This window comes from Cnephaeus nilssonii (assembly GCF_951640355.1).
Source record: "Cnephaeus nilssonii genome assembly, chromosome: 20".
Lineage (NCBI taxonomy): Eukaryota > Metazoa > Chordata > Mammalia > Chiroptera > Vespertilionidae > Cnephaeus > Cnephaeus nilssonii.
In genome coordinates this window covers 14,722,691-14,746,839 of record NC_137091.1, presented here as the reverse complement: position 1 = coordinate 14,746,839, position 24,149 = coordinate 14,722,691, and the positions used below count along the sequence as shown (strand labels likewise).

Here is a 24,149-nt window from a genome sequence, read left to right as displayed (position 1 = left end):
AACAACTGGGTAGCCATCTGGGGAAAAATAAATTGGGTCCATTTCTCACAATTTACACAAGAAATGAACTAAATGTTGATATATAAAAATGACAATGATGTACGTTCTAAAAGAAAACATGACATTTCAATATTCTCAAGGGGAGGAAGACCTTTCCAACTATTGCACAAAATCTACAAATCATAAAAGAAAAAAACTAATATAGTTTACCACATAACATTTTTTAAAAGTTCTGCTAGAGAATAAGAATAATGTAAGGAGTGGGGGGTTGGAAGGAACTCAAGAGGAAAAAGGGGCCAGAAGCAAACCCAATGATAATCAAAACACCTAGAAAGAATATGTATATCATATCTTGAACTACAGTATAATTTTTCTACTAATGTTTACAAAAAGCTACTACAATAAAATATGAAAAAGAACAATAGTGTAGAAAAATAGGCAAAAAAGATGAACAGTTCACAGGAAAGAAAATATAAATCACTCTTAAACATATGAATAAGTGCTCCATCCCACTTAGAATAAGATAAACATTAAAGCTATACTGAGATAGCTTTCTTCATCTATGACATTGGCAGAGATCAAAAGGGTATAGAGAAACACTCGTACATTACAGGTGAGAGTATAAGTTGGTACAACCTCTATGGAGAAACAGTTTGACAGTATCTTTCATAATAAAAATTATGCATAGCTATAAACACTTTTACATTACAAAATGTTGATGTTATTAACTGCAGCATTGTTTGTAATAGCTAAGGTAGAAGCTAGCATATTCCTCAATGGAATGCTCTGAAATTGTAAAAAAAAAAAAAAAAAAAAAAAAAAAAAAAGAATAAAGAGGCCTTCCAGGTAAAGATGATGAAGTTAACACCCATATTAATTTTTTTGGTCCTTCCATTTTTTAAAAAAATATATTTTTATTGCCCTAGCTGATTTGGCTCAGTAGATAGAGCGTCGGCAGACCGAAGGGTCCCAGGTTTGATTCCAGTCTAGGGCACGTACCTCGGTTACAGGCTCCTCCCTGGCCTGGGCCCTGGTCAGGGCTCATGCAGAAGGCAACCTATCAATGTGTTTCTCTCACATCGATATCTCTCTCTGTCTTTCCTTCTCTCTTCCGCTCTCTAAAAATCAATGGAAAAATATCCTCAGGTGAGGATTTAAAATAAATAAATAATTTTTTTTTTTCATTGATTTCAGAGAGGAAGGGAGAGGGAGAGATAGAAACATCAATGGTGAGAGAGAATCATTGATCAGCTGCCTCCTGCACACCCCCTATTGGGGATTGAGCCTACAACCTGGGCACATCAAACCCGGGACTCTTCAGTCCACAGGCCAACACTCTATCCACTGAACAAAACCAGCTAGGGTTATTTTTGTTCCTTCTAAAACACCAATTAGAATAGCAGTTTTTTTAAAAAAAAGGCAAAACCCCACAAGGACAGGAGAAATGAAAGAAGAAATAAAAGCAACAACATTTTGGAAACTGAGTAGCAAATAGGTGAATGATAACCTATTTAGCAGTCTTGATAAACCTGAATGCAAAGCTTACAATGGGAAAAGTCAAGAAACTACCTAACATATGCTACCAAGCTCTCAACACACACTTAGCAGGTAGTTGACTAACACCAGAAAGTCCTCTCCCTTCCCAAGGCTGGAAATCCTATCTAATAAAGAGGGAATATGCTAACTGACCCTCACGCTGCCGCAAAGATGACGGCACCCACAGCCAATAAGGAGGGAATATGCTAATTGACTGCCCAACCCTTAAAGATGGCAGCGCCCACAGCCACAAGATGGTGGTGCCCAGTCCCCTCAGTCCTGCTGGGGCAGCAGGCATGCAGCAAAGCCAGGCCCGCCCTCATGCGGGTCCGGCCTTGCCGCACGCCTGCCTCCGGAGTCCCCAGCCCCCTCGGCCCCCCAGCCGCCCAGGGCTGGCCCAAGGTACAGACAAGCCTCAGATGGCAGCTGCCCAGCCACCCAGGGCCCCCCGAGGCTCAGGGAACCAGGGCCGGCCGAGGCTTGCACTGCCAGCAGTGGCAGCAGCAGAGGTGTGATGGGGGGTCGCCTTCCCCTGATTGCCAGGTCGCCTCCCACCCGAGTGCTCCCAAACTGTGAGAGGGGGCAGGCAAGGCTGAGGGACCCCCCCCCCTCCAGTGCATGAATTTTCATGTACCGGGCCTCTAGTACCGGTATAATCACTGGAAGGGACAAAACAGTCTCCACACTGGAAGACTCCAAGGAAAGCTGAAGGCAGAATACTATACAAGAAACAGAATAAGCTAATATTTATGTACTGAATTCTAAGACCCCAAGCTGTCGTCCCCCATTTTGATTCCAGAACACTAGTTGACAATCTCTAGGCAGGAGATTAGACATTGGAGGTTCTCCAAATCACCCACTTAATCCTATGAGAATCCACAGTCAACTAATTTTCCAAGGAGAATTTTAGCATCTGACTCTTAAACATGAGTAGCAACTAGCCCTGGCCAGTGTGGCTCAGTTGGTTGGGCAACATCCTGTGCAAGAAAAATCTTTTACCTTCTAACCTAGATTGCTCAAAAATACTTGAAAAAAAAGGAAAGGCTCTAGGGCGGCGTAGATAAACAGCTGGGCTGCTGCCGTCCACAACAATTTCCAAAACTACAACTAAAAGAACGTCTATCACCCAGAACCGCGGGAAGGCTGGCTGAGCGGAACCTCTACAACTAGACCGAAGGACGCAATCAGGGCACAAACGCTGAAAAACTGAGGTACAGGGGAGTGCGCACGGGTGATACAAGCTGGCGGTGGAGCCCAGCTGCAGGCGGGCGTTGCTTTCTTCAATCCGAAGAGAGACAAGCCCCCAATCTCTCTGAAATCCAGTTTCTGGGGAGAGACTGGGCTGTCTGCCATTGGGTCGGAGTGAGGGTGGCTTACTAGCAGAGCTGCGTGGAGGTAGAATTGTTGGCTGCGCCAGGTGCGAGACGGCGAGGACATGGTCGGAGGCGTGGGGAAACAGTTGGAGGCGGCTCACTGCCAGTCATTGCTGTTTGCCACGCCTTAGCCTACTGACGCCTGAGACTCCGCCCCGCACAATCTACAAACACACCCAAGCTCCTAGCAGCGGCTTTTGCATATGAATGGCCTTCTCTATTGCAGTTTAAACTAGTAAACTTGCAACCCCGTACAGACAGCTCCAAGGACTCCAAGCTCCAAGCAGGGAGGAGAGGACGGCAGTTCTCGCTGTAGCTCCTGCAGGGTAGCCTCAGACAGCAGCTGAACTGCACCCCATTGGAGATTCAGAAGCCAATGCACCTAATGGTCAGTGTGAGGCATCAGATTTCAACTCCTCACATCCATAAGTGACACACTCGGGAGGCGGACTCAGTGAGCACCAAAGCCCCACTCAAACAAGCCCTGTACCACAAGCGTGTCTCCAGTGCAGCAGTGCTTCCATTATAGACACAGCAGGTCCTCACAGCCAATTGGCCTGGAGGTCAATTCCTCCCAGTGTACCAACAGCAATCAAGGCTTTTAACTACACCAAGACTTTCCACTCAGCCCACAAAGGGGTGTACCAAGAGCGACCACCTAGGGTGATTGGGGAAGCTGAGCTACCGGCCCCTATAGGTCACTGACCACACAAAGCCACTCCATCAACACAGGGAGGCAGCCAAAATGCGGAGACACCAAAGTATGTCACGAATAGAAGAGATAGAGGAAAGTAAACTAATGGACGACACAGTGTTCAGAACCACATTTATAAGGTTACTCAAGAATCTTCTAAAAACCGCTGAGAAACTTGAAGAGACCTTCAAGGACCTTAATGAGAATATAAAAAAAAAAGGAAAAGGACCAGTCAGAAATTATGCACACACTGTCTGAAATAAAGAATACACAGAAACTCAACTGTAGATCACGGTACCCGAAGAGTCAAACCAAAGATGTGAAATATGAGGAAGCAAAAAACACCCAACCAGAGAGGCGGAAAGAAAGAAGAATCCAAAAGTGTGAGAATAGCATAAGGAGCCTCTGGGACGGCTTTAAGTGTACCAACATCCGAATTTTTGGGGTGCCAGAAGAAGAGAGACAGCAAGATACTGAAAACCTATTTGAAGAAATAATGACAGAAAACTTCACCCACCTGGTGAAAGAAATAGACTTACAAGTTCAGGAAGAGCACAGAACCCCAAACAAGAGGAATCCAAAGAGGACCACACCAAGACACATCATAATTAAAATGCCAAGGGCAAAAGACAAAGAGAGAATCTTGAAAGCAGCAAGAGAAAAACAGTTAGTTACCTACAAGGGAGTACCCATACGACTGTCAGCTGATTTCTCAACAGAAACTATGCAGGCCAGATGGGAGTGGCAAGAAATATTCAAAGTGATGAACAGCAAGAACCTACAACCAAGATTACTCTACCCAGCAAAGCTATCATTCAGAATTGAAGGTCAGACTAAGAGCTTCACAGACAAGAAAAAGCTAAAGGAGTTCATCACCGCCAAACCAGGATTACACGAAATGCTGAAGGGTATTCTTTAAGAAGAGGAAGAAGAAAAAAAAGGTAAAGGTAAAAATTATGAACAACAAAAAGACATCAAATACATACCTACCAACAAGTGAATCTAAAAATCAAGTGAATAAAAAATCTGAAGAACAGAATGGACTGGTGAATATAATAGAATCAGGGACATAGAAAGGGAGGGGACGGACAATTATCAGGGGGAAGGGGGCCTGAGGGGTGCAGGAAGAGATTGGACAAAAATCTTACACCTATGGATGAAGACAGTGGCAGGGGGTAAGGGCATGGGGTGGGGTGGGGAACCAGGTGGAGGGGAGCTATGGGGGGGGGGGGGCGGAAAGGAACACCTGTAATAATCTGAACAATAAAGATTAAAAAAAATACTTGAAAAAAGTTCTATATTCTTTGAAACAAAGAAGCCAACCTCATTTTCTTCTCTTTCAAGCTGTTCTATTCTGTGAAGAATGTCCTTTGCTTTCTTCCAGTACTCTTCAATATTCTTCTCTTTCATATTTATGTCTTGTAATTGTTCTGCTTCTTTTTCATCAAAAGGACATTCTCTTAGGTTTAGAGATAATTTCTCAGCTTTGCAATACGGGGGGAAAAAACAGTGAGTTTATCCATTACCAGAAATGTTATTTTAACACTTTAAATAAGGACAACTTCATACCCCACACCTGCCCTAAATTTTGCCCTTCTAGACTATCTCAACCACCCAAGTGATACTGAAAATAAGTGGAAAGCAAGTGGTTGGCAGAGGTCCAGGACCCAGAGTGTCATAAAACAGACTTTATTTTTCAGAGTTATAGGAAAGAGAATAGCATGAAAATATGTTATCCCAGGCATATAAACACCCTCAGGTATTGATACCGGTTTTAAAGTAGTTTTTCATAAAAATAGTTTTCATAAAGTAGTTCCTTCCTATAATCCTTAAAATTCTCTTTACACATGATGTAGCAGCAATTTTTCTTACACAAAGACAAAAATCATTTTCATGGCCATGGCCCTATCAATTCCTTCAATGCACCAGGCTCCTTCCTATCACAAGGTCTTGTGCCTCACTGTTGCTTAGCCCTGAGATCCTCGCCCATAGAAAATGCCCTTCTTTTCATCTAATGAACTCTATACATTCAGATCTCAGCTCAATAATCATTTCCTCCTGAAGCCTTTTCTGCCCTACTGTCTAGGTCTTAGTCCTTTGTTACAGACTCTAAGATCTGTGCTCTATCCATTCTAAACTCTTAGGTTAGTTTATATAATACATTCACTTTTGAGACTATTCAATTACTATCTATTTCTCTAATTAAACTAAGTTCTGTGAGTGCACAGACTGTTTCTCATCACTATATTCCTAATGCCTAGCACAGTGCCTGGCTAATAATGGGCACTCAAACATTTTTCAAATAAATAATAACACTTTGCATTATGATTTAATCATTACCCATAGCCCTCAAACTTAAGTCTTACAACTATATTTGTCCACACTACATAAAATATGTGAATTATCTGTACTGTTGCTCTCTTCCATATAGGTTTTTTATATGCCAAAATACTCTACGTGTCATGTCCAAATTAAATATTCTGCTCTTCAGATGTAAGAAGAGCCTGGGAGCTAAAGGGGCTGGCTCATCAAAGCAGATATAAATTCCCCTTCATAAACTTTGGTTGGTATTTTTTTTAAGTAATGATAAACTTACTAATTTTTTTGCAGTTGCAAAGCACAAAAGTGGCAGCTTTGTTTAGTTCCTCATTCTGAGATTCAGTTAAGGCTTGTATCATGAGTGGAAGCCCATTGTTTTTAAAAAGGTCATACTGATTTTCCTCTGGAAAAGATATAAAAAAGTAAAGTAGAAGAAAGTTATTTTACCATAAACTATTTACATAAGATCATAAGTCTTCCTTGTGGTAATTATGAACATAGTCCAAATTAGAGAAAAACCAACAGTTTCAAAAGCATATTCAATTTAGGAAATAATTGACTCACATAAGATGTATCATAAGTGATGATCTCTGAAATACAACCACAGAGTAGCATCATATCTCATGAGTGTAAACAAATGCCTTCACTTGGTTCTTAAAAACGTATAGTTCCCAACCGCCTGGTGTGTTTCAGTGGTTAAGCGTCGACCCAGGAACCAAGAAATCATGGTTCCATTACCAGTCAGGGCACATGCCCGATTTGTGGGCTCAATCCCCAGAATGGGACGTGCAGGAGGCAGCCGATCGATAATGTTTCTATCTCTCTCCCTTCCTCTCTCTCTAAAAATCAATAAAAACATTTTTTTAAAGTATAGTTCTCAACTAAACCTCAATTAAAAAAATAAAAATTTAAAAAGTATACTAAATCCTAAACTATATAGAAGAAAAAGAATAGAGCCCTAGCTGGTTTGGCTCAGTGGATAGAGCGTTGGCCTGCGGACTGAAGGGTCCCAATTCGATTTCGGTCAAGGGCACATGCCTGGGTTGTGGGCTCTATCCCTAGTAGGGGATGTGCAGGAGGCACATTGAATCATTGATGTTTCTATCTCTTTCTCCCTCTCCCTTCCTCTCTAAAATCAATAAAAATATATTTTAAAAAAAGAGAATAGAGTGAACTGAAAATGAGGAAAGGAAGAGTAGAATAAACAAGAGAGCAAACAGAGGAGAGTGGAAAAGTGGAAGGGGAGAGAGTGGAAATTGGAAGAGAGGGAAAGAGGAAAGTGAAGAGAGTTGGAAAGGAGGAGAATGGAAGAGGGAGAATAGCAGGAGAGTGAAGAGAGGGAGGAAAATGGAAGCAAGGAGAAAAAAGAGAGGTAGAGAAGGAAATGATAGAACTTTTGAAGGTTTTCAGTGAAGAAGAATATGATTAAATCTGTGCAGCAGTGTGAAGTGTGTACTGAAAAATAGAGATGGAAGAGAAAACAGGGAACAGTCTATTGCAATAACATTGGTAAAAGATGTGAAGGGGCTGGGGGTCTTGGGAGAGAAGCATCGGAACTGGGTAGCAAGGGATATACAGAAGGGTAAAAAGATGCAGAACCACAGGTCTTAGGGGCCAACTAAATACAATAAATTATAAAGGATGAAGAACAAAATGACTGGTTTGGGACCTGAATGAATGGGAGAAAGGCACTATTTTTAAGCCTTTCATATAACTAGGAGGAAAAAAAAAGTGTATTTCCACCCAATGTTTTAATAAGCACACTAAGTAAATCCAGTATTACCGCAAGTCTCTGTGCAATGACCAAGAGTAAGAATGATGCTAAATTTTTCTGCTGAATCCAGACTTTCATGAAGCAGTAATGCCAGAAGTTTTGAAACAATGTGGTACTTGGATAATACTTCACCAAAAGTAGCTATTAATATAAAATAGAAAAGAAAAAGAGTAAATACAAACTTAAAACTTATAACTATACATATACTATTTCTCATATCTTACATATACTGTTTTTCAGATCTTATCCTAAGAGAATGATCTTATATATCTATATAACATCTAATATATGTGTGCATATATACATAAATATAAATAAATGAATTCTAATAAGAGAGTGGCTTATATAGCCATCATTAATCCTTTTTCTCATATTAAAGATATTTTACTAAAGCAAGTTTTTTAAAGAATGGTTTCTTATTTATCCTGCATAATGTTGGTAATATGAAGCATTCCTAAAAGTTGAATATGCTTATTCTCATCTTACACACCTCTTATTATCTGGATTGGACAGTAAAGACCTTCCTATGTAACCAATTCCTGCTTGTCAATGAAATCCACTACTAACTGGCCATGATTCTATTGATGTTGATGATGCAGTGAAGCATACCTGAAGCTGAGATGTGACAGAATTCAAGAAGTCTGCCATTTTAAACTATACTTCTGCTCACAGTGTTCTTAAGAGAGTTCACCAAGAGTCTAATAATATTTATATCATTAATAAGGTTGTGAATTTCTTGAGGGACTATATCTTAATCATTTTTGCATCTCTAGAGCTCACATAGAGTCCTATGCATAGCAGGCCCTCAATAACTGATTTTTTTAAAAACCTACTTATTTCAGTTATTTGTGAATGTCAAGAGTTGCTTATTACAAATTTTCAGATTATCATTCCTCAGTGTTTATGAGAAGCAGGCATGGGTTCAACTCTGGTTCTGTCACTCACTAGTAATGGCTGGGTAAGTCAGACCTCACACTTACCAGAAAGAGGCATACCTTAATTCTTTATAAAATTTTTAAAAATTTATAGATAGTTTTCCATTCCTTATGTCTCCAAAATGTCCCTTGATTTCTCATCTAAACTCTTCAATGCCACTTTAAGTGAAACAAAGGCTTAGAAATGATAGAATCTATAATTAGACTTGAAGTCAGAAGATTTGAACCCTTAGGGAAGTTATAACCTCTATGAGAAAATAGATAATCCATATTCAAGCTACCATTTCAACCCTCACAAGCTGAACTCAAGCAAAATGCAATTGTAGAAAAATTACTAAGCATTTTTACTCACAATTATCAGCAATACATGCATCCACTGTCTTTGTCACCACCACTGCAAGCTTAGCACTTGAAAGAGTCTTATGTGAATCAGATTCCAGTTGCACAAGAACTTGACACAATACATCCAGTCCACCCACAGATATAAAGTATTTCTGAACATGTGCTTAAGGAATAAAGTAGAACGATTAACACCCCAAACAAAAACAATTGTATGGTTTCATTCACCACAAAAAAATGACAACTTTCTTTAGGCATTTTTAAGGTGTCCTTTCATAGAATATGACATTTCTTTTTTTTTTTTATCCTCACCTGAGGATATTTTTCCACTGATTTTTAGAGAGCATGGAAGAGAGAGGAAAAGACAGAGAGAAACATCAATGTGAGAGGGACACTTCGATTGGTTGCCTCCTGCATGAGCCCTGACCTGGGCCCCAGCCAGGGAGGAGCCAGCAACCTAGGTACATGCCCTTGACCAGAATCGAACCCGGACCCTGCGGTCCGCAGGCCAAGGCTCTATCCACTGAGCCAAACCAGCTAGGGCAGGATATGACATTTCTTAGCCCCTCCAGCAGCAGACCTTCGTTTTTTCCTTTAGGAGGTGGAAAACCCTAGATCACCTTCTTGGATTCTTATTACCCAAGTTACCAAGAACACTGTGAGTGGCGTACCGGGAGCTTAGCCAATGAGCGGTCAGAAAAGGTGTTTCCTCTGCAGCTCGCGCAGAGGCAGGACTGCTGGCGCGCAGCGGCTGGCAGGCCCCCATCTCTGCTCTGGGCCTGCGCCATCCATGGCTTGCCTCACCTCGCACGCAGTCCCCTCCCACCCACCTGTGCGTGCAGCCTCCTCCTGAGTGGTTGTGATGTTACAGCGTCCTGGACAATTTGCATATTACCTCTCTCTCTCTCTCTCTCTCTCTCTCTCTCTCTCTCTATATATATATATATATATATATATATATATGTGTGTGTGTGTGTGTGTGTTTATATATATATATTTTATCTCTTTATATATGTGTGTGTATAAATATATATATATGTATATATTTGCATATAACCCATACACATCCTTTAAATCATCTCTAGATTACTTATGATGCCTAACACAATGTAGATGCTATGTAAATAGTTTTTATACTGTACTAGAGGCCTGATGCATGGAGATTCATGCAAGAATGGGCCTTCCTTACCCTGGCTGCTGGCACCGCCTTTGCTCTGGCCGGAGCCGCCTTTTTGCTCAGGCCTGGAGCTGCCTTTCTGCCTTCCCACGCTGCCCAGAGGCCCGGAGCGGCTCGGCACCTGCGTATGCAAATTAACCCGCCCCCCGCTGCTTGGCGCCTGCATATGCAAATTAACCCACCATCTTTGTTGTATTAATTTGCATACTCACTCCTGATTGGCTGGTGGGCATCACGAAGGTACAGTCAATTTGCATCTTACTCTTTTATTAGTGTAGATTGATTAGAGAATAATGACAAGGAAAAAAATCTGTACATGTTCAGTACAGACGTAACCATCATATGTCTAACTACATGTCAGCAACAATAGAACTTTATTTTTTGAACTAGAGGCCCAGTGCACAGATTCGTGGAGGGCATGGCCTGCAGGGATCGGCCCGCTGTGGGAGCTCCACTCATCCCAGTCAGCTGAGCAGCGCTCCCACTGTGGGAACACACTGACCACCAGGGGGCAGCTCCTGCATTGAGCGTCTGCCCCCTGGCTGTCAGTGCGCATCAGTGACTGGTTGACCAGTCGTTCTGGTTGTTATGCCATTCGGTCCCTGGGCTTTTATATAGATATTTTCTATTGACAGTTGCTTGAATTTGTAGATGCAGAACCCACATATACAGGGCCAAGTGTATAAAAATCTCAAAATTAAAGAATGAAAAATCCCATCTTTACCTGCACATATACATAGTCGTAACATAAATTACTTCCTTATGTAAGAAATTCACTTTGACATAGTACAGGTATATGTACAGTATAGTTTTTTTGCTTGTGTTAGATACCTCTTTTGCTTCCTTTAGTGAGAACTGGCATATTTTGCAAAAATGACATTAAACTAAAATTCTTCAAAAGAGCTATAAAGAATAGATTCATTGATCTAGCTTGGTAGTCCAATTAGCAAGCTGCCTATTTTCTGAATTCCAACATAAGTCATTCCTCAGATTGCTTTAATCTACAAACAGCTAAGTAATTTAACTGTTCCAAAAGAACACGTTTCATCCATCTTATTTAAGCCTAATTCTTTTATTTCTTGGAGCATAAAATTGTAACATGTTGAGTCATGACAATTGTTCCAAGAAAAGAATCAATGACAGATATCTTTTTTAAGAGTCTAAATTCTTTTGTTCCCTTGTGAAAATGATTCTGATAAAAAAAAGTATCTATGAGTCTGTGCATACAATAGTCTCTAAAACCCCCATTCCAGCAATGAGCTTACATCAATGAATATATGGGCTAGTTATTACAATTCTGCCATAAACCTTCTTCCCAGCCTACCCTAGTACCACAAATTGAGCCAAGATGTTTTAAACAAAAGAATTACTTTTGGTATTGTTCCATACAAAACAAAGATCTTAATCTAAAAAAATCGTGTTGCCCTTGGAGATGTGGCTAAGTGATTAGGGCATCAACACGAGCACCAAAGGGTCGAGGGTTTGATTCCCAGTCAAGGGCGTGTACCTGAGTTGCAGGTTCGATCCCTGGCCCAGTAGGGACACATTTGAGAGGCAACCAATTGATGTATCTCTCTCACATCAATGTTTCTCTCTCTCTCTTTCTTTCTCTCTCCCTAGCCCTACTTCCCTTTCTCCCTCCCCTCCACTCTCTCTAAAAATCAATAAAGAAAATATCCTGGAGTGCAGATTAATAAAAAAATAAAATATAATAAGTATTCTAAACAATATGTAATAAAATAAAATAAAAAATTATGTTCAGAATTTTCTACATCTGAGAAAGTTAGGAAATATTTAAGGATAAGCAAACATTTTCAATATTATAGAGACTCCAAACAGGATTCTTTACAGCAAAGTATTTTCATTTTTAAAAACTTGGGGGGAAAAACCCACACACCAAATAGACAAAACAGAAACAGACTCATAGATAAAGAGAATAGACTGATGGTTACCATAGGGGAGTGCAGTTGGGGAACTGGGAGAAAAAGATGAAGGGATTGAGAAGTACAGATTGGTAGTTACAAAACAGGCATGGGGATGTAAAGTACAGCATAGAAAATATAGTCAATAATACTGTGATATCTATGAATGATGCCAGTCGGGTACTGACAACATCTGGCAAACACTGTGAAGTATAAAGTATATGCAAACCACTATGCTGTATACCTGAAACTAACACAAAATAATATTGAATGTAAACTGCAATTCAAAAAATTTTAAATATAGCTTCTGGGGGCGCGGGGGGGAGAACCCTAAATCAAACTACACATGAATTTTAGAATAATTTAAAATAAATATAATAATTATTAAAATCAGCATATTTTAAAAAATTTTTTAAAAGTAAGTATTTTTAAATGCTTAGATGAAAACGACACTGTGTTACCACAGAGGTTTTTAGTTTATAACGTAAGTAATGAAAATTTAGGCTTATAAACAACAGTCTAGTCCAGCAGTTGCCAACTGGTGGTCCACGGACCACTGGTTGTCTGTGAGGTCCGAAAGATTGGCGACCGCGGGTCTATACTTGTACACTGAATATTTCAAATTTCCTCTAATCTATATTTCATACCACTCTGCTGAGAGTAACAGGGTCCTATTACGATTACTCATTCAAGATGGCTTTTAGAGAAAGAGGAAATGTCAAAGCACCATGGATATAGATTCCAATTTCTAAAAAAATATTTTTACTGATTTCAGAGAGAAAGGGAGAGATAGAAACATCAATGATGAGAGAGAATCATTGATTAGCTGCCTCCTGCATGCCCCCTACTGGGGATTGAGCCGGCAACCCCAGCATGTGCCCTTGGCTAGAATCAGACCGGGGACCCTTCAGTCTGCAGACTAACACTCTATCCACTGAGCAATACCAGCTAGGAATATAGATTCCAATTTTTGAAATCATAGAGATATATGTTCTTTTGCATGTGAAACATGACTATTTGCTTTAAACATCTGAAAATAAATATCAGCAATGCGTGAGAAAGTTCTAGTTGCTCACACCTTCATCAATATTTCGTATTACTAGCATTTAAAAAAAAATTTTAATCAATACCAGTAAAGTTGAAAGTATTACATATGTCCCCTTTTTTCCATTGACCCCTTCTAACCTGCCCCTGTCCTCCACCCCAGGCCTTCACCACCCTATTGTCTATGTCCATGGGTTATGCATATACACATACACACGCGCGCGCGCGCACACACACACACACACACACACACACACACACACACACACGTTTTTTGGTTGATCACTTCCACCTCCCCCATCTCCCACCTGAAATTCTACAGTCTGTACTATGCTTCTATGTCTCTAGATCTATTATTTTGTTCGTTAGAGTCCACATACGAGTGAGATCATGTGATACTTCCCAATATCTACCCAACACATTTACTTTTAAGATTTTCCTATCTGTGATAGTCTAAGTGCATCTAAAATGACCCAATTTACTGGAATAAAATTAATCCATTAATTCAACTAATACAATAACTAATTCAATAGTTTTTTATTATGCTTTGAAATAGCTTCTTCAAATACAACTCGTAGAATAATGTATACTTACTGTTATTTGCAAGAGTGAGTCCAATAAATGAACAAAGAGGGCGAATTATCTCAGGCATCATACAATTTTTTAGCCAGTCATTAGCATGTGGAAAAAGTGAACAGCAAAGTCTTTGATTTTCATCTGAAAGAAGACAAAGTTAATCATATTTTAATATATTTGGAAAATATAAATTTTCATTTGTTCTTATCTTTATTTTTATATTCATACTAGAGGCCCAGTGCACGAGATTCATGCACTGGGGGGCTGGAGAGGGGGCGCCCTCAGCCTGGCCTGTGCCCTTTCACAGTCCAGGACCCCTCGCTTCTTACTGCCCGCCTGCTCGCTGCTCCTTAGTGCTGCTGCGGAGGTGGGAGAGGCTCCCACCATCCCCACTGCGCACTGCGCTCACTCGCAGCCCTGAGCCTGGTTTCTGGCTGCGCGGTCCGCTGTGGGAGCACACTGACCACCAGGGGGCAGGTCCTGTATTGAGCGTCTGCCCCCTGGTAGTCAGTGCACATCAAAGTGATGGGTTGTCTGCCTTTCTGCCATTCGTTTGATTTGCATATTAGGGTTTTATTATATAGGATATTTGAGATAATTACCATTTTGAGGATTGTTGACACAGACACACAGAGTACCACACACTGACGACCACAACTGATAATTCTGGAAAACATTTTTATCTGACAAATTCAACTCATATTTTGAAAGGACTGCCCTATTATATTAAAAAGAAAAGGAAGTGAATTAATAAAAATGTGTTAAGGTCTTAAGTAATGACTAATTAATAACAAGAAATTTATATTTGCTTACCTGAACAACTCTGACAGAATTTTAAAACAACCTGTTTCTCTCACAAGTGTTTGTCCAGTCCCTTAAAAGAATAGCCACATATTACAGGAATATGACTTTGTTTAGAAGTAACTTGGCAGAAATGGAAAACATTTAAGTAGTATTTTAATAAATAACTTTTAATTACTTTAAAGTATTACAAAGTATAACACAATTATGGTAGATAAAACCTAATCAAGATTATGGGAAATATATTAGTTATGCTTATAGCAGTGGTTCCCAACCTTTTTTTGGCCATGTCCCACCTAAGTATCTCTAAAATCCTGATGTCTCCCCACTCCCCGTGACATATAATTCTTATTATTCAAAAAGTGAGCTATTCACATGGAGGAAGCCTAAAAGGCCATTAACTTGGTCTAAACAAGCTTCCAAAGAACATGGCATCCATGAAAGAGAAAAATAAAAGAACGAAAGGACAGTTGAAGTATTGAGGAAGAAATCACTAAAAAATAACAATATGAAGTGATATGAAAAAATAGCAAAGTTTCAAAACATATAACAGAGACCTGAAATGCATGAATATATCACAATATATATTTATATACTGTATATGAGGCCCGTAGATACCCAGTAGGGGACTTGCAGGAGGCAGCCGATCCATGATTCTCTCTCATTATGAATGTTTCTATCTCTCTCTCCCTCTTCCTTCCTCTCTGAAGTCAATTAAAAAATATATATTAAAAGATAATTATAAAAAAATTACAAAACATGTATTTTGCATGGTTATGTGTTACAAAATAAAATGTTCCAAAATATTAAAAAATTCAAAGATGAAAAAATAAAATCTAGAAGCATTTTAAATGATTATAAAATTTCTAACAATTTGAAGATGTAAATAAAGCAATGCTAAAAAATAACCTTGGCCTGAGCAGTAAGTATACAGGAACATGCTATACTATCTTTGCAACTTTTCTGCAAATCTAAAATTATTCCAAAATAAAAACTGAAAAACAAAACAAAAACTTTAGTAAGAGCTACATGAAATTTAAGGTCATTGCTGACTGAAAGCAAACACTAACTAAATGGCCAATTTAGTGATATACCAACCAAACTAATCCATTAAATGCCTCTCTTTTGCTTTTAAAGCTGTTTCTTTTCTATGTTAATTAAATATATAAATCACTTTACTATTTGTTAAAATTAATAAATATTGAACAATTAAATGCATGCTATTAATTCTCTTAAAGCTAGTAGTTCTCATAAGTTAGTAAGAACAAAAAACATAAGGACTAGAATAAAAGGATTAATAATGATTATCCCAACTTATTGTTTTTAAAAACTGTTTCTACAACATAAAAGAATGTACTTACTATTATTTGAAACTAGAACCAAAATAACATAGACAGACATTCTTTTCAAATTTGTGTTTGAATCATTATTAGATAAGAACCAAATTAAGTCTTCAAACAATTCTGAAGTGCACAAAGTCTGCTGACAATAAACTGAAATATAAAAATATAATTTTAATTTCTCTGCATAGTACAAATCAAATATCATTTCATTGACATTTATTGTACATAAACAAAATCTCTGACAAACTGATACGTGCTTATTAAATTAGCAGACCAAAGAAGCAATATCTTTTTTTTTTCCTCCTCCCTCCCGCCCACCTCCCAAGAAGCAATATCTTAATCAAAAGTACTTGATCTAGGCTCTAAAAAATGTACCACAACCCCATAGAATTTCCAATAAAAACCTAACTGAATAAAAACTTAAAATATGACACACACAGCCCCATACAGTTTGGCTCAGTGGATAGAGCCTGCAGACAGAAGGGTCCCGTGTTCGGTTCTAGTTAAGGGCACGTACCTTGGTTGCAGGCTTGATCCCTAGTAGGCAACCAATTGATGTGTCTCTCTCACATCAATGTTTCTTTCTCTGTCTCTCTCCCTCCCTTCCACTCTCTCTAAAAATCAATGGGAAAAAATATCCTCAGGTGAAAATTAACAACAACAAAAAAATATATGACACACACAAAATTTAAGAGGATGAGTAAGTAACCAACACATAGCAAGAGAAAAATTTAAGAAAATTCAGAAGCCTACTTTAGAAAACAGAGGAAGAAATGATATTTGTGCTATTTTTTAAGATTTTTTTAGAAATAAAAATATCTTCCCAAAAAATACCTACATGACAGTAGGAATTTTTGTGTGATAATCATAAACAGATTTTAAAAAAATAATTTGTGAACACATGGATATATAATCTATCTATCTATCTATCTATCTATCTATCTATCTATCTATATTATTGATTTTTTACAGAGAGGAAGGGAGAGAGTTAGAAACATCGATGAGAGAGAAACATCGATCAGCTGCCTCCTGCACACCTCCTACTGGGGATGTGCCTGCAACCCAGGTACATGCCCTTGACCGGAATCGAACCTGGGACCTGTCAGTCTGCAGGCCAACGCTCTATCCACTGAGCCAAACCGGTTAGGGCTATAATCAATATTTTATCCGGTGTCTAAAACCAGCTATTAGACTCTTTCTAAAGGCAAGGACAATATCTAATCCAGTGATGGCGAACCTATGACACGCGTGTCAGCACTGACACGCGTAGCCATTTCTGATGACACGTGGCCGCTGAGGCAGCTGCATGCCGAGGATGAAACATTTGCTGCTCCTGAGGATGAAACATTTGCGAAATAATGTTTTTTCCTCAAAGTGACACACTACCCGAGTTTATACTCAGTTTTTTGGCGAAGTTTGACACACCAAGCTCAAAAGGTTGCCCATCACTGATCTAATCTATCCCCAATGCCTAGCACACAGCTTAAATCTTAGCAAGTAATGAATATTTAATGGATAAAAATATCTCTATATATAAAAGGCTAATATTCAAAGTGTCCCATAGGGAGTTCAATCGCTCACTATGACGTGCACTGACCACCAGGGGGTGGCGCGGAACAAAGCAAAGCCCCAGCTGGCAGCCAGGAAAGGAAGGCCCCGGCCAGCAGCCAGAAGGCCCCGATCAGCACTGATCCCCGGCCAGTCCTGGGGACCCTACCTGTGCACAAATTTCATGCACTGGTACTCTAGTAAGAATATAAAGTTGTTTAACAAATCAATGGTTTAGATTCAAACTCATTTCAGAAAAATTGTATGAATTTGTATACCTAGAGTATATTTATCCATATACAAGATGGTTGTAGGTTATCTCCATCTTTTGATTCAATGAACAAAATAGAAAAATCAGTTCTAGACCCACTGCATATAAAAATTCATTAAGTGATTGATGATGGTACTATCTCAAATCAGTGTGAAAAAAACTACTTTTTAAATAAGAAGTGTTAGGATAGCTGGGTTGCCATTTTAAAAAAAGGTAAAACTGGAGCTATTCATCACACCATAATTCAGAAAATATTTAAAAGAATCAAAAATGTAGAAGTGAAATAAAAAACCATACAAATACCAACAGAAAATGTGGGTAGATTCCACTATAAGCTGGGACTATGGAAAACTTTCCTATGGCTCAAAATACAAAACAAAATGGGAAAGAAGGATGAATTTTATTTTCATTAAAAAAAAAATAAAACGTATGCATGGTAGTAAAAAATAAAGTGAAAATAATTATTTCCAACTAATGCCAAGGAGAATGTGAAAGATTTTGAATGGACAAAATTATTATTGAATGTCCTATCTAGTGCACCCTTCTAGATTATCTGTGTCTTTCACTGTCTTTGAGCTATTTCCCAATTCTGTAAATTATTTTTTTAAACTGATAGTAATGCAAGTTACACCTGTCAACAGAAATGCAAAACATTTGGACATTAGAATGCAATTAATTATTGCCCTGCAGATATTGACCAATTAAGTGCCTATTTATAAGTCTACTAGAGGCCTGGTGCACGAAATTCGTGCACTCAGGGGGGGGGTCCCTCAGCCCTGCCTGCTCCCTCTTGCAATCTGGGAGCCCCTTGGGGGAGCGGGCCTAAGCCATCAGTTGGACATCCTTAGTGCTGCCATGGAGGCAGGAGAGGCTACCGCCACTGCTGCTGTGCTGGCCAGACGTGAGCCTGGCTTCTGGCTGAGCAGCGCTCCCCCGTGGGAGCACACTGACCACCAGGGGGAAGCTCCTGCATTGAGTGTCTGCCCTCTGGAGGTCAGTGTGCATGATAGCGACCAGTCGTTCTGCCGTTTGGTCAATTTGCATATTAGCCTTTTATTACATAGGATTTCAGCATTCTTAAATGCCTATATTGGTTTTTGCCATTGCCTTTAAAACACTTGTGACCTTTTACTGATTCCTTCATTAGTTAATAAGTTAAATAAAATCTTTGGTATACATTAATTTTTAAAAATATATTTCTATTGATTTCAGAGAGGAAGGGAGAGGGAGAGATAGATAGAAACATCTATGATTAGAGAGAATAATTAATTGGCTGCCTACTGCACTCCCCCGACTGGGGATCAAGCCTGCAACCCAGGTATGTGCCCTTGACCAGAATTGAACCCAGGACCCTTGAATCTACAGGCCAACGCTCTCTCTACTGAGCCAAACTGGCTAGGACCGGCATACATTAATTTAAATAAATAAATAAATAAATAAATAAAATACCTGGATAAAACTATCCAGACACATACAAAAGACATTTAATTCTAAAATTATTTTTAGTAGTTTATTAACGTATAACACAATGCTTGAAGGATAATGAAATAAAGTTTTTATATTTTACCATTTTTTTCTGCAACAGTTCCTAAAGTATATAAGGCTGCTTCTTTCACCATGCTATGTTCACTTGACCTTGCAAGATTTTTTACAAACATCAAACCACCAATTTCCCGAAAATATACACCTGCATCACCTGTAGGATGTGCAAACAAAACAAGACAGAAATCATATTTATTATGATTATTCTTTTAAGAATAAAATAAATCATATGAACATAGTAACAAAACATATAGAGCAACTGAGTGGAAGGAAAAGGGCTATGCATATTTCATATGTCACAATACTAAAGAACTAGAATCATAGATAAAAATTCACTATCATGTCTTACTGTTTTGTTGACAAATTGAATGAATAGTGACCAAAGCTTCCTTTTGTGATAAAGGGTTGTCCATTTGATACTTCAGACACTCCAATAATAAGTTCAGGTCAGTCTTCATTTCTAAAGAACAAAAATTTCATTATTTTAAACCAAATCTTTCTTTTTAAAAAGTAACCATTTAAATTTCACTTTCTAAATATATATCATTGTAATGTTTGCTTTTTAAAAATAAGTATGCATTACTTTTATAGTCTAACAAATAAAGACATATAAAACAATTATGTTCCTTAAATAAAAGAACTTGAACTTCTTAAAATTATTTGATCTTTACCTTTCATGAAATATAGGAATAGAAAATCCAAATATTATTCTCTTTAAAGCTACACTGGTTTAAATATCTGCCATTTAGACATAAACTAAATAAAAATGAGAATATGACGTTAGAATTTGTGGGATGCTACTAAAGCCTGTTTTACAAAAAAGGTCTCAAAGTAATGATCTTGCTTCTACCTTAAGAAACTAGAAAAAGAGTAAATTAAACCCAAAGCAAATAGAAGGGAAGAAATTATAAAGATTAAAGCTGAAATTAATGAGATAGAAAAGAGAAAAACAATAGAGCTGATTCTTTGAGAAGATTAATGAAACTGAAAAACCTCTACACAAACTGATCAGGAATGAAGGAGAAAAGACACAAATTACCAATATCAGAATGGGAGAGATGGCATCACCATAGATTCTACAGATAATAATGGTTATGTACAACTTCATACCTGTATGACTTAGGTGAAATGGACAAATTGCTTGAAAAACACAAATTACTAAAACTCACCCAAGAAGAAACAGATAACCTAAATAATCATATCTCTGAAGGAAATTAAAACCAATGTTGAAAACCTTTCTGTAAAAAAACCAACAACCCTCCAGCCCTACTGGTTTGGTTCAGTGGATAGAGCATCAGCCTGTAGACTGAAGGGTTCCAGGTTCGATTCCCGTCAAGGGCACATGCCCAGGTTGCAGGCTTGATCCCCAGTGTTGGGTGTTCAGGAGGCAGCCGATCAATGATTCTTTCTCATCATTGATTTTTCTATCTCTCTCTCCCTCTCCCATTCCTGAGATTAATAAAAATAATATATATTTTTAAAAACCCTCCAGGTTCAATTCAGATGACTTCATTTGTAAATTCTTCCAAATATTTAAGGAAGAAATAATATTGATTCTACACAACTATGAACATTTGACACTGATGCTTTCAAGCAATATTTCTCACAAAGCATTCTTCTAATGTCATCTGGCTATCATCTAAAAGACCTAACATTTCTCAATACCTAAACTATATCAAAGCTATGCTAGCTTATAGGAACTAGAGAAGATTCCTGACCTCAAAATGAAGAGGGGTGAGCGCAAAGACCAAGATGGTATGGGGCATCATGTGCAAAAAAAAGGCCATGCACAAAAGGGCCAAGTGCAACAGAAGAATAACTACCCATGCCTAAAAAAGAATTTAATCACTCCATGCCACAGCCTATAAATATAGAAGGGTCCTTCCCAGTTGGAGAGAAGGTGCCATTAGAGCATGAGCTCACCCTTTCCATTCCTTCTGCTTTACCAAAGTAGGTTTTGTTCTATTGGTGTAAACAATACTGGGCAGAAGGACTCTGATTTGGGTCCCAGGACCTGAAGGGTCAATAACACTAAGGCTGACTTCCAAAATCCCACATTACATTCCTGACTCTCCATTCACCTTTCTGAAATGTTTTTTTCAGTCTTTAGCCAAATCCTTATGTGATGGTGTGCATTAAGAGGAACACTATTCCCCATTCTATTCTCTCTTAATATTTCCTCTCTGGTAATTTTCTCCATGCCCATGGATTTCATTTTTATTATACTGAGGATCAGTCTGAAATCTTCCAGGCATACTTTGATGGTAGTTCTCTGAGGTTCCCAACTCTTCTTGTATTTACCTCCATTAAATCAACTATCATATGGTGTTCTAATTATCAGTATATCTTTTCCCATTAGAATGTCAGTTTCCCAGTGACTGTGACAGGCACAGAGTAGGTGCTTGATAAATATTTATGTAAATTGCTGAATTATTCTTTCATTTTCTGGATCCTATCAGATAATCTGCAGTATTACCCACAAATATATGAAACTAATTCCAGACATATGATCCATGAATTTCTCACCTTGTATTTTCTTTGTGTCCTCACTTTCCATGCTTGTCTGTTTTTTTTCCCCCTTATATTTCACCTATAAGATAAAGGTATTTTTCTCCACTTAAATCAATGTTTAAAATATACAGATGAGCCCTGAGGCTCAGCTGGTTGAGCATTGTCCCCTGCACAGAGGTTGCAGGCTTGATCCCGGTCAGAGCACATGCCCGGGTTGCAGGCTTGATCCCGTTGGGGGCATGCAGGAGGCAGCCGATTGATGTTTCTCTCTCCCTCTTCCTTCCTCCCTCTCTGTTTCTAAAATCAATAAAAACAGATTTTAAAAAAAGAAATATACAGCCCTAGCCAGCTTGGCTCAGTGGATAGAGAGTCGGCCTGTGGACTGAAGGGTCACGGGTTTGATTCTGGTCAAGGGTATATGCTTGGTTTGCAGGCTCAATCCTCAGTGTGGAGTGTGTTGGAGGCAGCCGATCAATGATTCTCTCTCATCACTGATGTTTCTATCTCTCTCTCCCTGTCTCTTCCCCTCTGAAATCAATAAAAACATATTTAAAAAAAGAAATATACAGATGATGTATTATAGAATTGTATACTTGAAACCGATATAATTTTATTAACCAATATCACCCCAATAAATTTCAATAAGAATTCTTTAAAAAAACAATTCCTTCACATAAATAAATAAATAAATAAATAAATAAATAAATAGATGGATGGATGGATGGATGGATGGATGAACATTTGAGAAGTCCAGGATTATAAATGCAAAGGGACAGTGAAGGAATAGTTTTCCTGAAGCCAGAGAGCAGAGATTGAATCTACAAATTATTACATTTGTGATACAAGGTGTGCTTTAGTTCTCTGAGGCTCAGTTTCCTTATCTGTAAAATGGGAAATTCCTACTTCAGAGTTGTTACATGAATTATATTTGAAAACATTTAAAAATGCAGCTGGCATTCTTTTTTAAAAAAAATATATTTTATTGATTTTTTACAGAGAGGAATAGAGAGTTAGAAACATCGATCAGCTGCCTCCTGCACACCTCCTACTGGAGATGTACCTGCAACCAAGGTATATGCCCTTGACTGGAATCGAACCTGGGACCTTTCAGTCTGCAGGCTGACGCTCTATCCACTGAGCCAAACAGGTTAGGGCGCAGCTGGTATTCTTAAGTACTACAGGCATTCAACACATTCTATTAAATAAACACAGAATCCCTACCCAGTTTGGCTCAGTGGATAGAGCATTGGCCTGCAAACTGAAGGGTCCCGGTTCGATTCCCATCAAGGGCAAATGCCCAGGTTCCTGGCTCAGGAGCGTACATGGCACTTGATCCCCAGTAGAGGGTATGCAGCAGGCAGCCAATCAATGATAATCATTGATGTTTCTATCTCTCTCTCTCTGAATCAATAAAAATATATTTAATAAATAGATAAACACACTAATAGTTGGTTAACTAAATCTAACTAGTCCTCTTCTGGTCCTTCTTATTGTCTTTCCTATAAATTTTCATCCCATCCTTTCAGATTGGGCATCCCTTCATGAATCAGAAGTTTAACACACACATACACAGTCATTAGAATTGCATTTCTCTTCATAAGCTAAGCTTAATACTAAAAATTTTTCCAACAACCCATGGCTTGTTCAAGATAGTATTCCACTGTTAAATCTTTGTTTATATGTCATTTGTTATAATAATTTTTAAAATAACCAGCAGCCCTGATATGACTGACCTCTTATATGCTTTATTTTTATTTTTTAAAATATATTTTATTGATTTTTTACAGAGAGGAAGGGAGAAGGATAGAGAGCTAGAAACATCGATGAGAGAAACATCGACCAGCTGCCTCCTGCACACCCTCCACCAGGGATGTGCCCGCAACCAATGTACATGCCCTTGACCGGAATCGAACCTGGGACCCTTCAGTCCGCAGACCAACGACGCTCTATCCACTGAGCCAAACCGGTTTCGGCTGCTTTATTTTTAAATGCTAATTTTTTAGAAAAAAAAATCTATCAGTCCAATTAACTTCTTAGACCAATAAATCAGAACTTACAGAACTCTAAAATACTTATGTACTTCATCATTATGTGGTTCATGGGAGACACCGAATTATCCTTTCTATTTTTCATTCTCTCAAAATGAAAATAAAATTCCCAAACTAAACAATTTTAAATGTGAGAATCTTTTACAAAGTAATATACAAACGTAGACTAGTTTTGCCATTTTTTACCTAAATATTCCATTTTATAAATGGTTAGGCCAAAACTGGTTTGGCTCAATGGATAGAGCGTCGGTCTGCGGACTGAAAGGTCCCAGGTTTGATTCCGGTCAAGGGCATGTACCTTGGTTTGTGGGCACATCCCCCGTAGGGGGTGTGCAGGAGGCAGCTGACCAATGTTTCTCTCTCATCGATGTTTCTAACTCTCCCTCCCTCTCCCTT

The 24,149-nt window shown here is 38.6% G+C and overlaps 1 protein-coding gene across 1 annotated transcript in view; it reads right to left on the bottom strand.

The window, feature by feature from the left end:
- TERB1 (telomere repeat binding bouquet formation protein 1) overlaps nucleotides 1-21,751 on the bottom strand; it is a gene marked incomplete at its 5' end in the record, with an annotated part of 33,648 nt that extends 11,897 nt beyond the window's left edge. Inside the window, 11 exons of the mRNA XM_079799647.1 lie at nucleotides 4,927-5,087; nucleotides 6,200-6,325; nucleotides 7,706-7,837; nucleotides 8,984-9,136; nucleotides 13,708-13,830; nucleotides 14,292-14,407; nucleotides 14,503-14,563; nucleotides 15,852-15,983; nucleotides 19,220-19,348; nucleotides 19,544-19,654; nucleotides 21,721-21,751. Coding sequence (XP_079655773.1) covers nucleotides 4,927-5,087; nucleotides 6,200-6,325; nucleotides 7,706-7,837; nucleotides 8,984-9,136; nucleotides 13,708-13,830; nucleotides 14,292-14,407; nucleotides 14,503-14,563; nucleotides 15,852-15,983; nucleotides 19,220-19,348; nucleotides 19,544-19,654; nucleotides 21,721-21,751 — 1,275 coding nt within the window. The remainder of the gene's footprint in view (nucleotides 1-4,926; nucleotides 5,088-6,199; nucleotides 6,326-7,705; nucleotides 7,838-8,983; nucleotides 9,137-13,707; nucleotides 13,831-14,291; nucleotides 14,408-14,502; nucleotides 14,564-15,851; nucleotides 15,984-19,219; nucleotides 19,349-19,543; nucleotides 19,655-21,720) is intronic.
- Nucleotides 21,752-24,149: the final 2,398 nt, after the last annotated feature.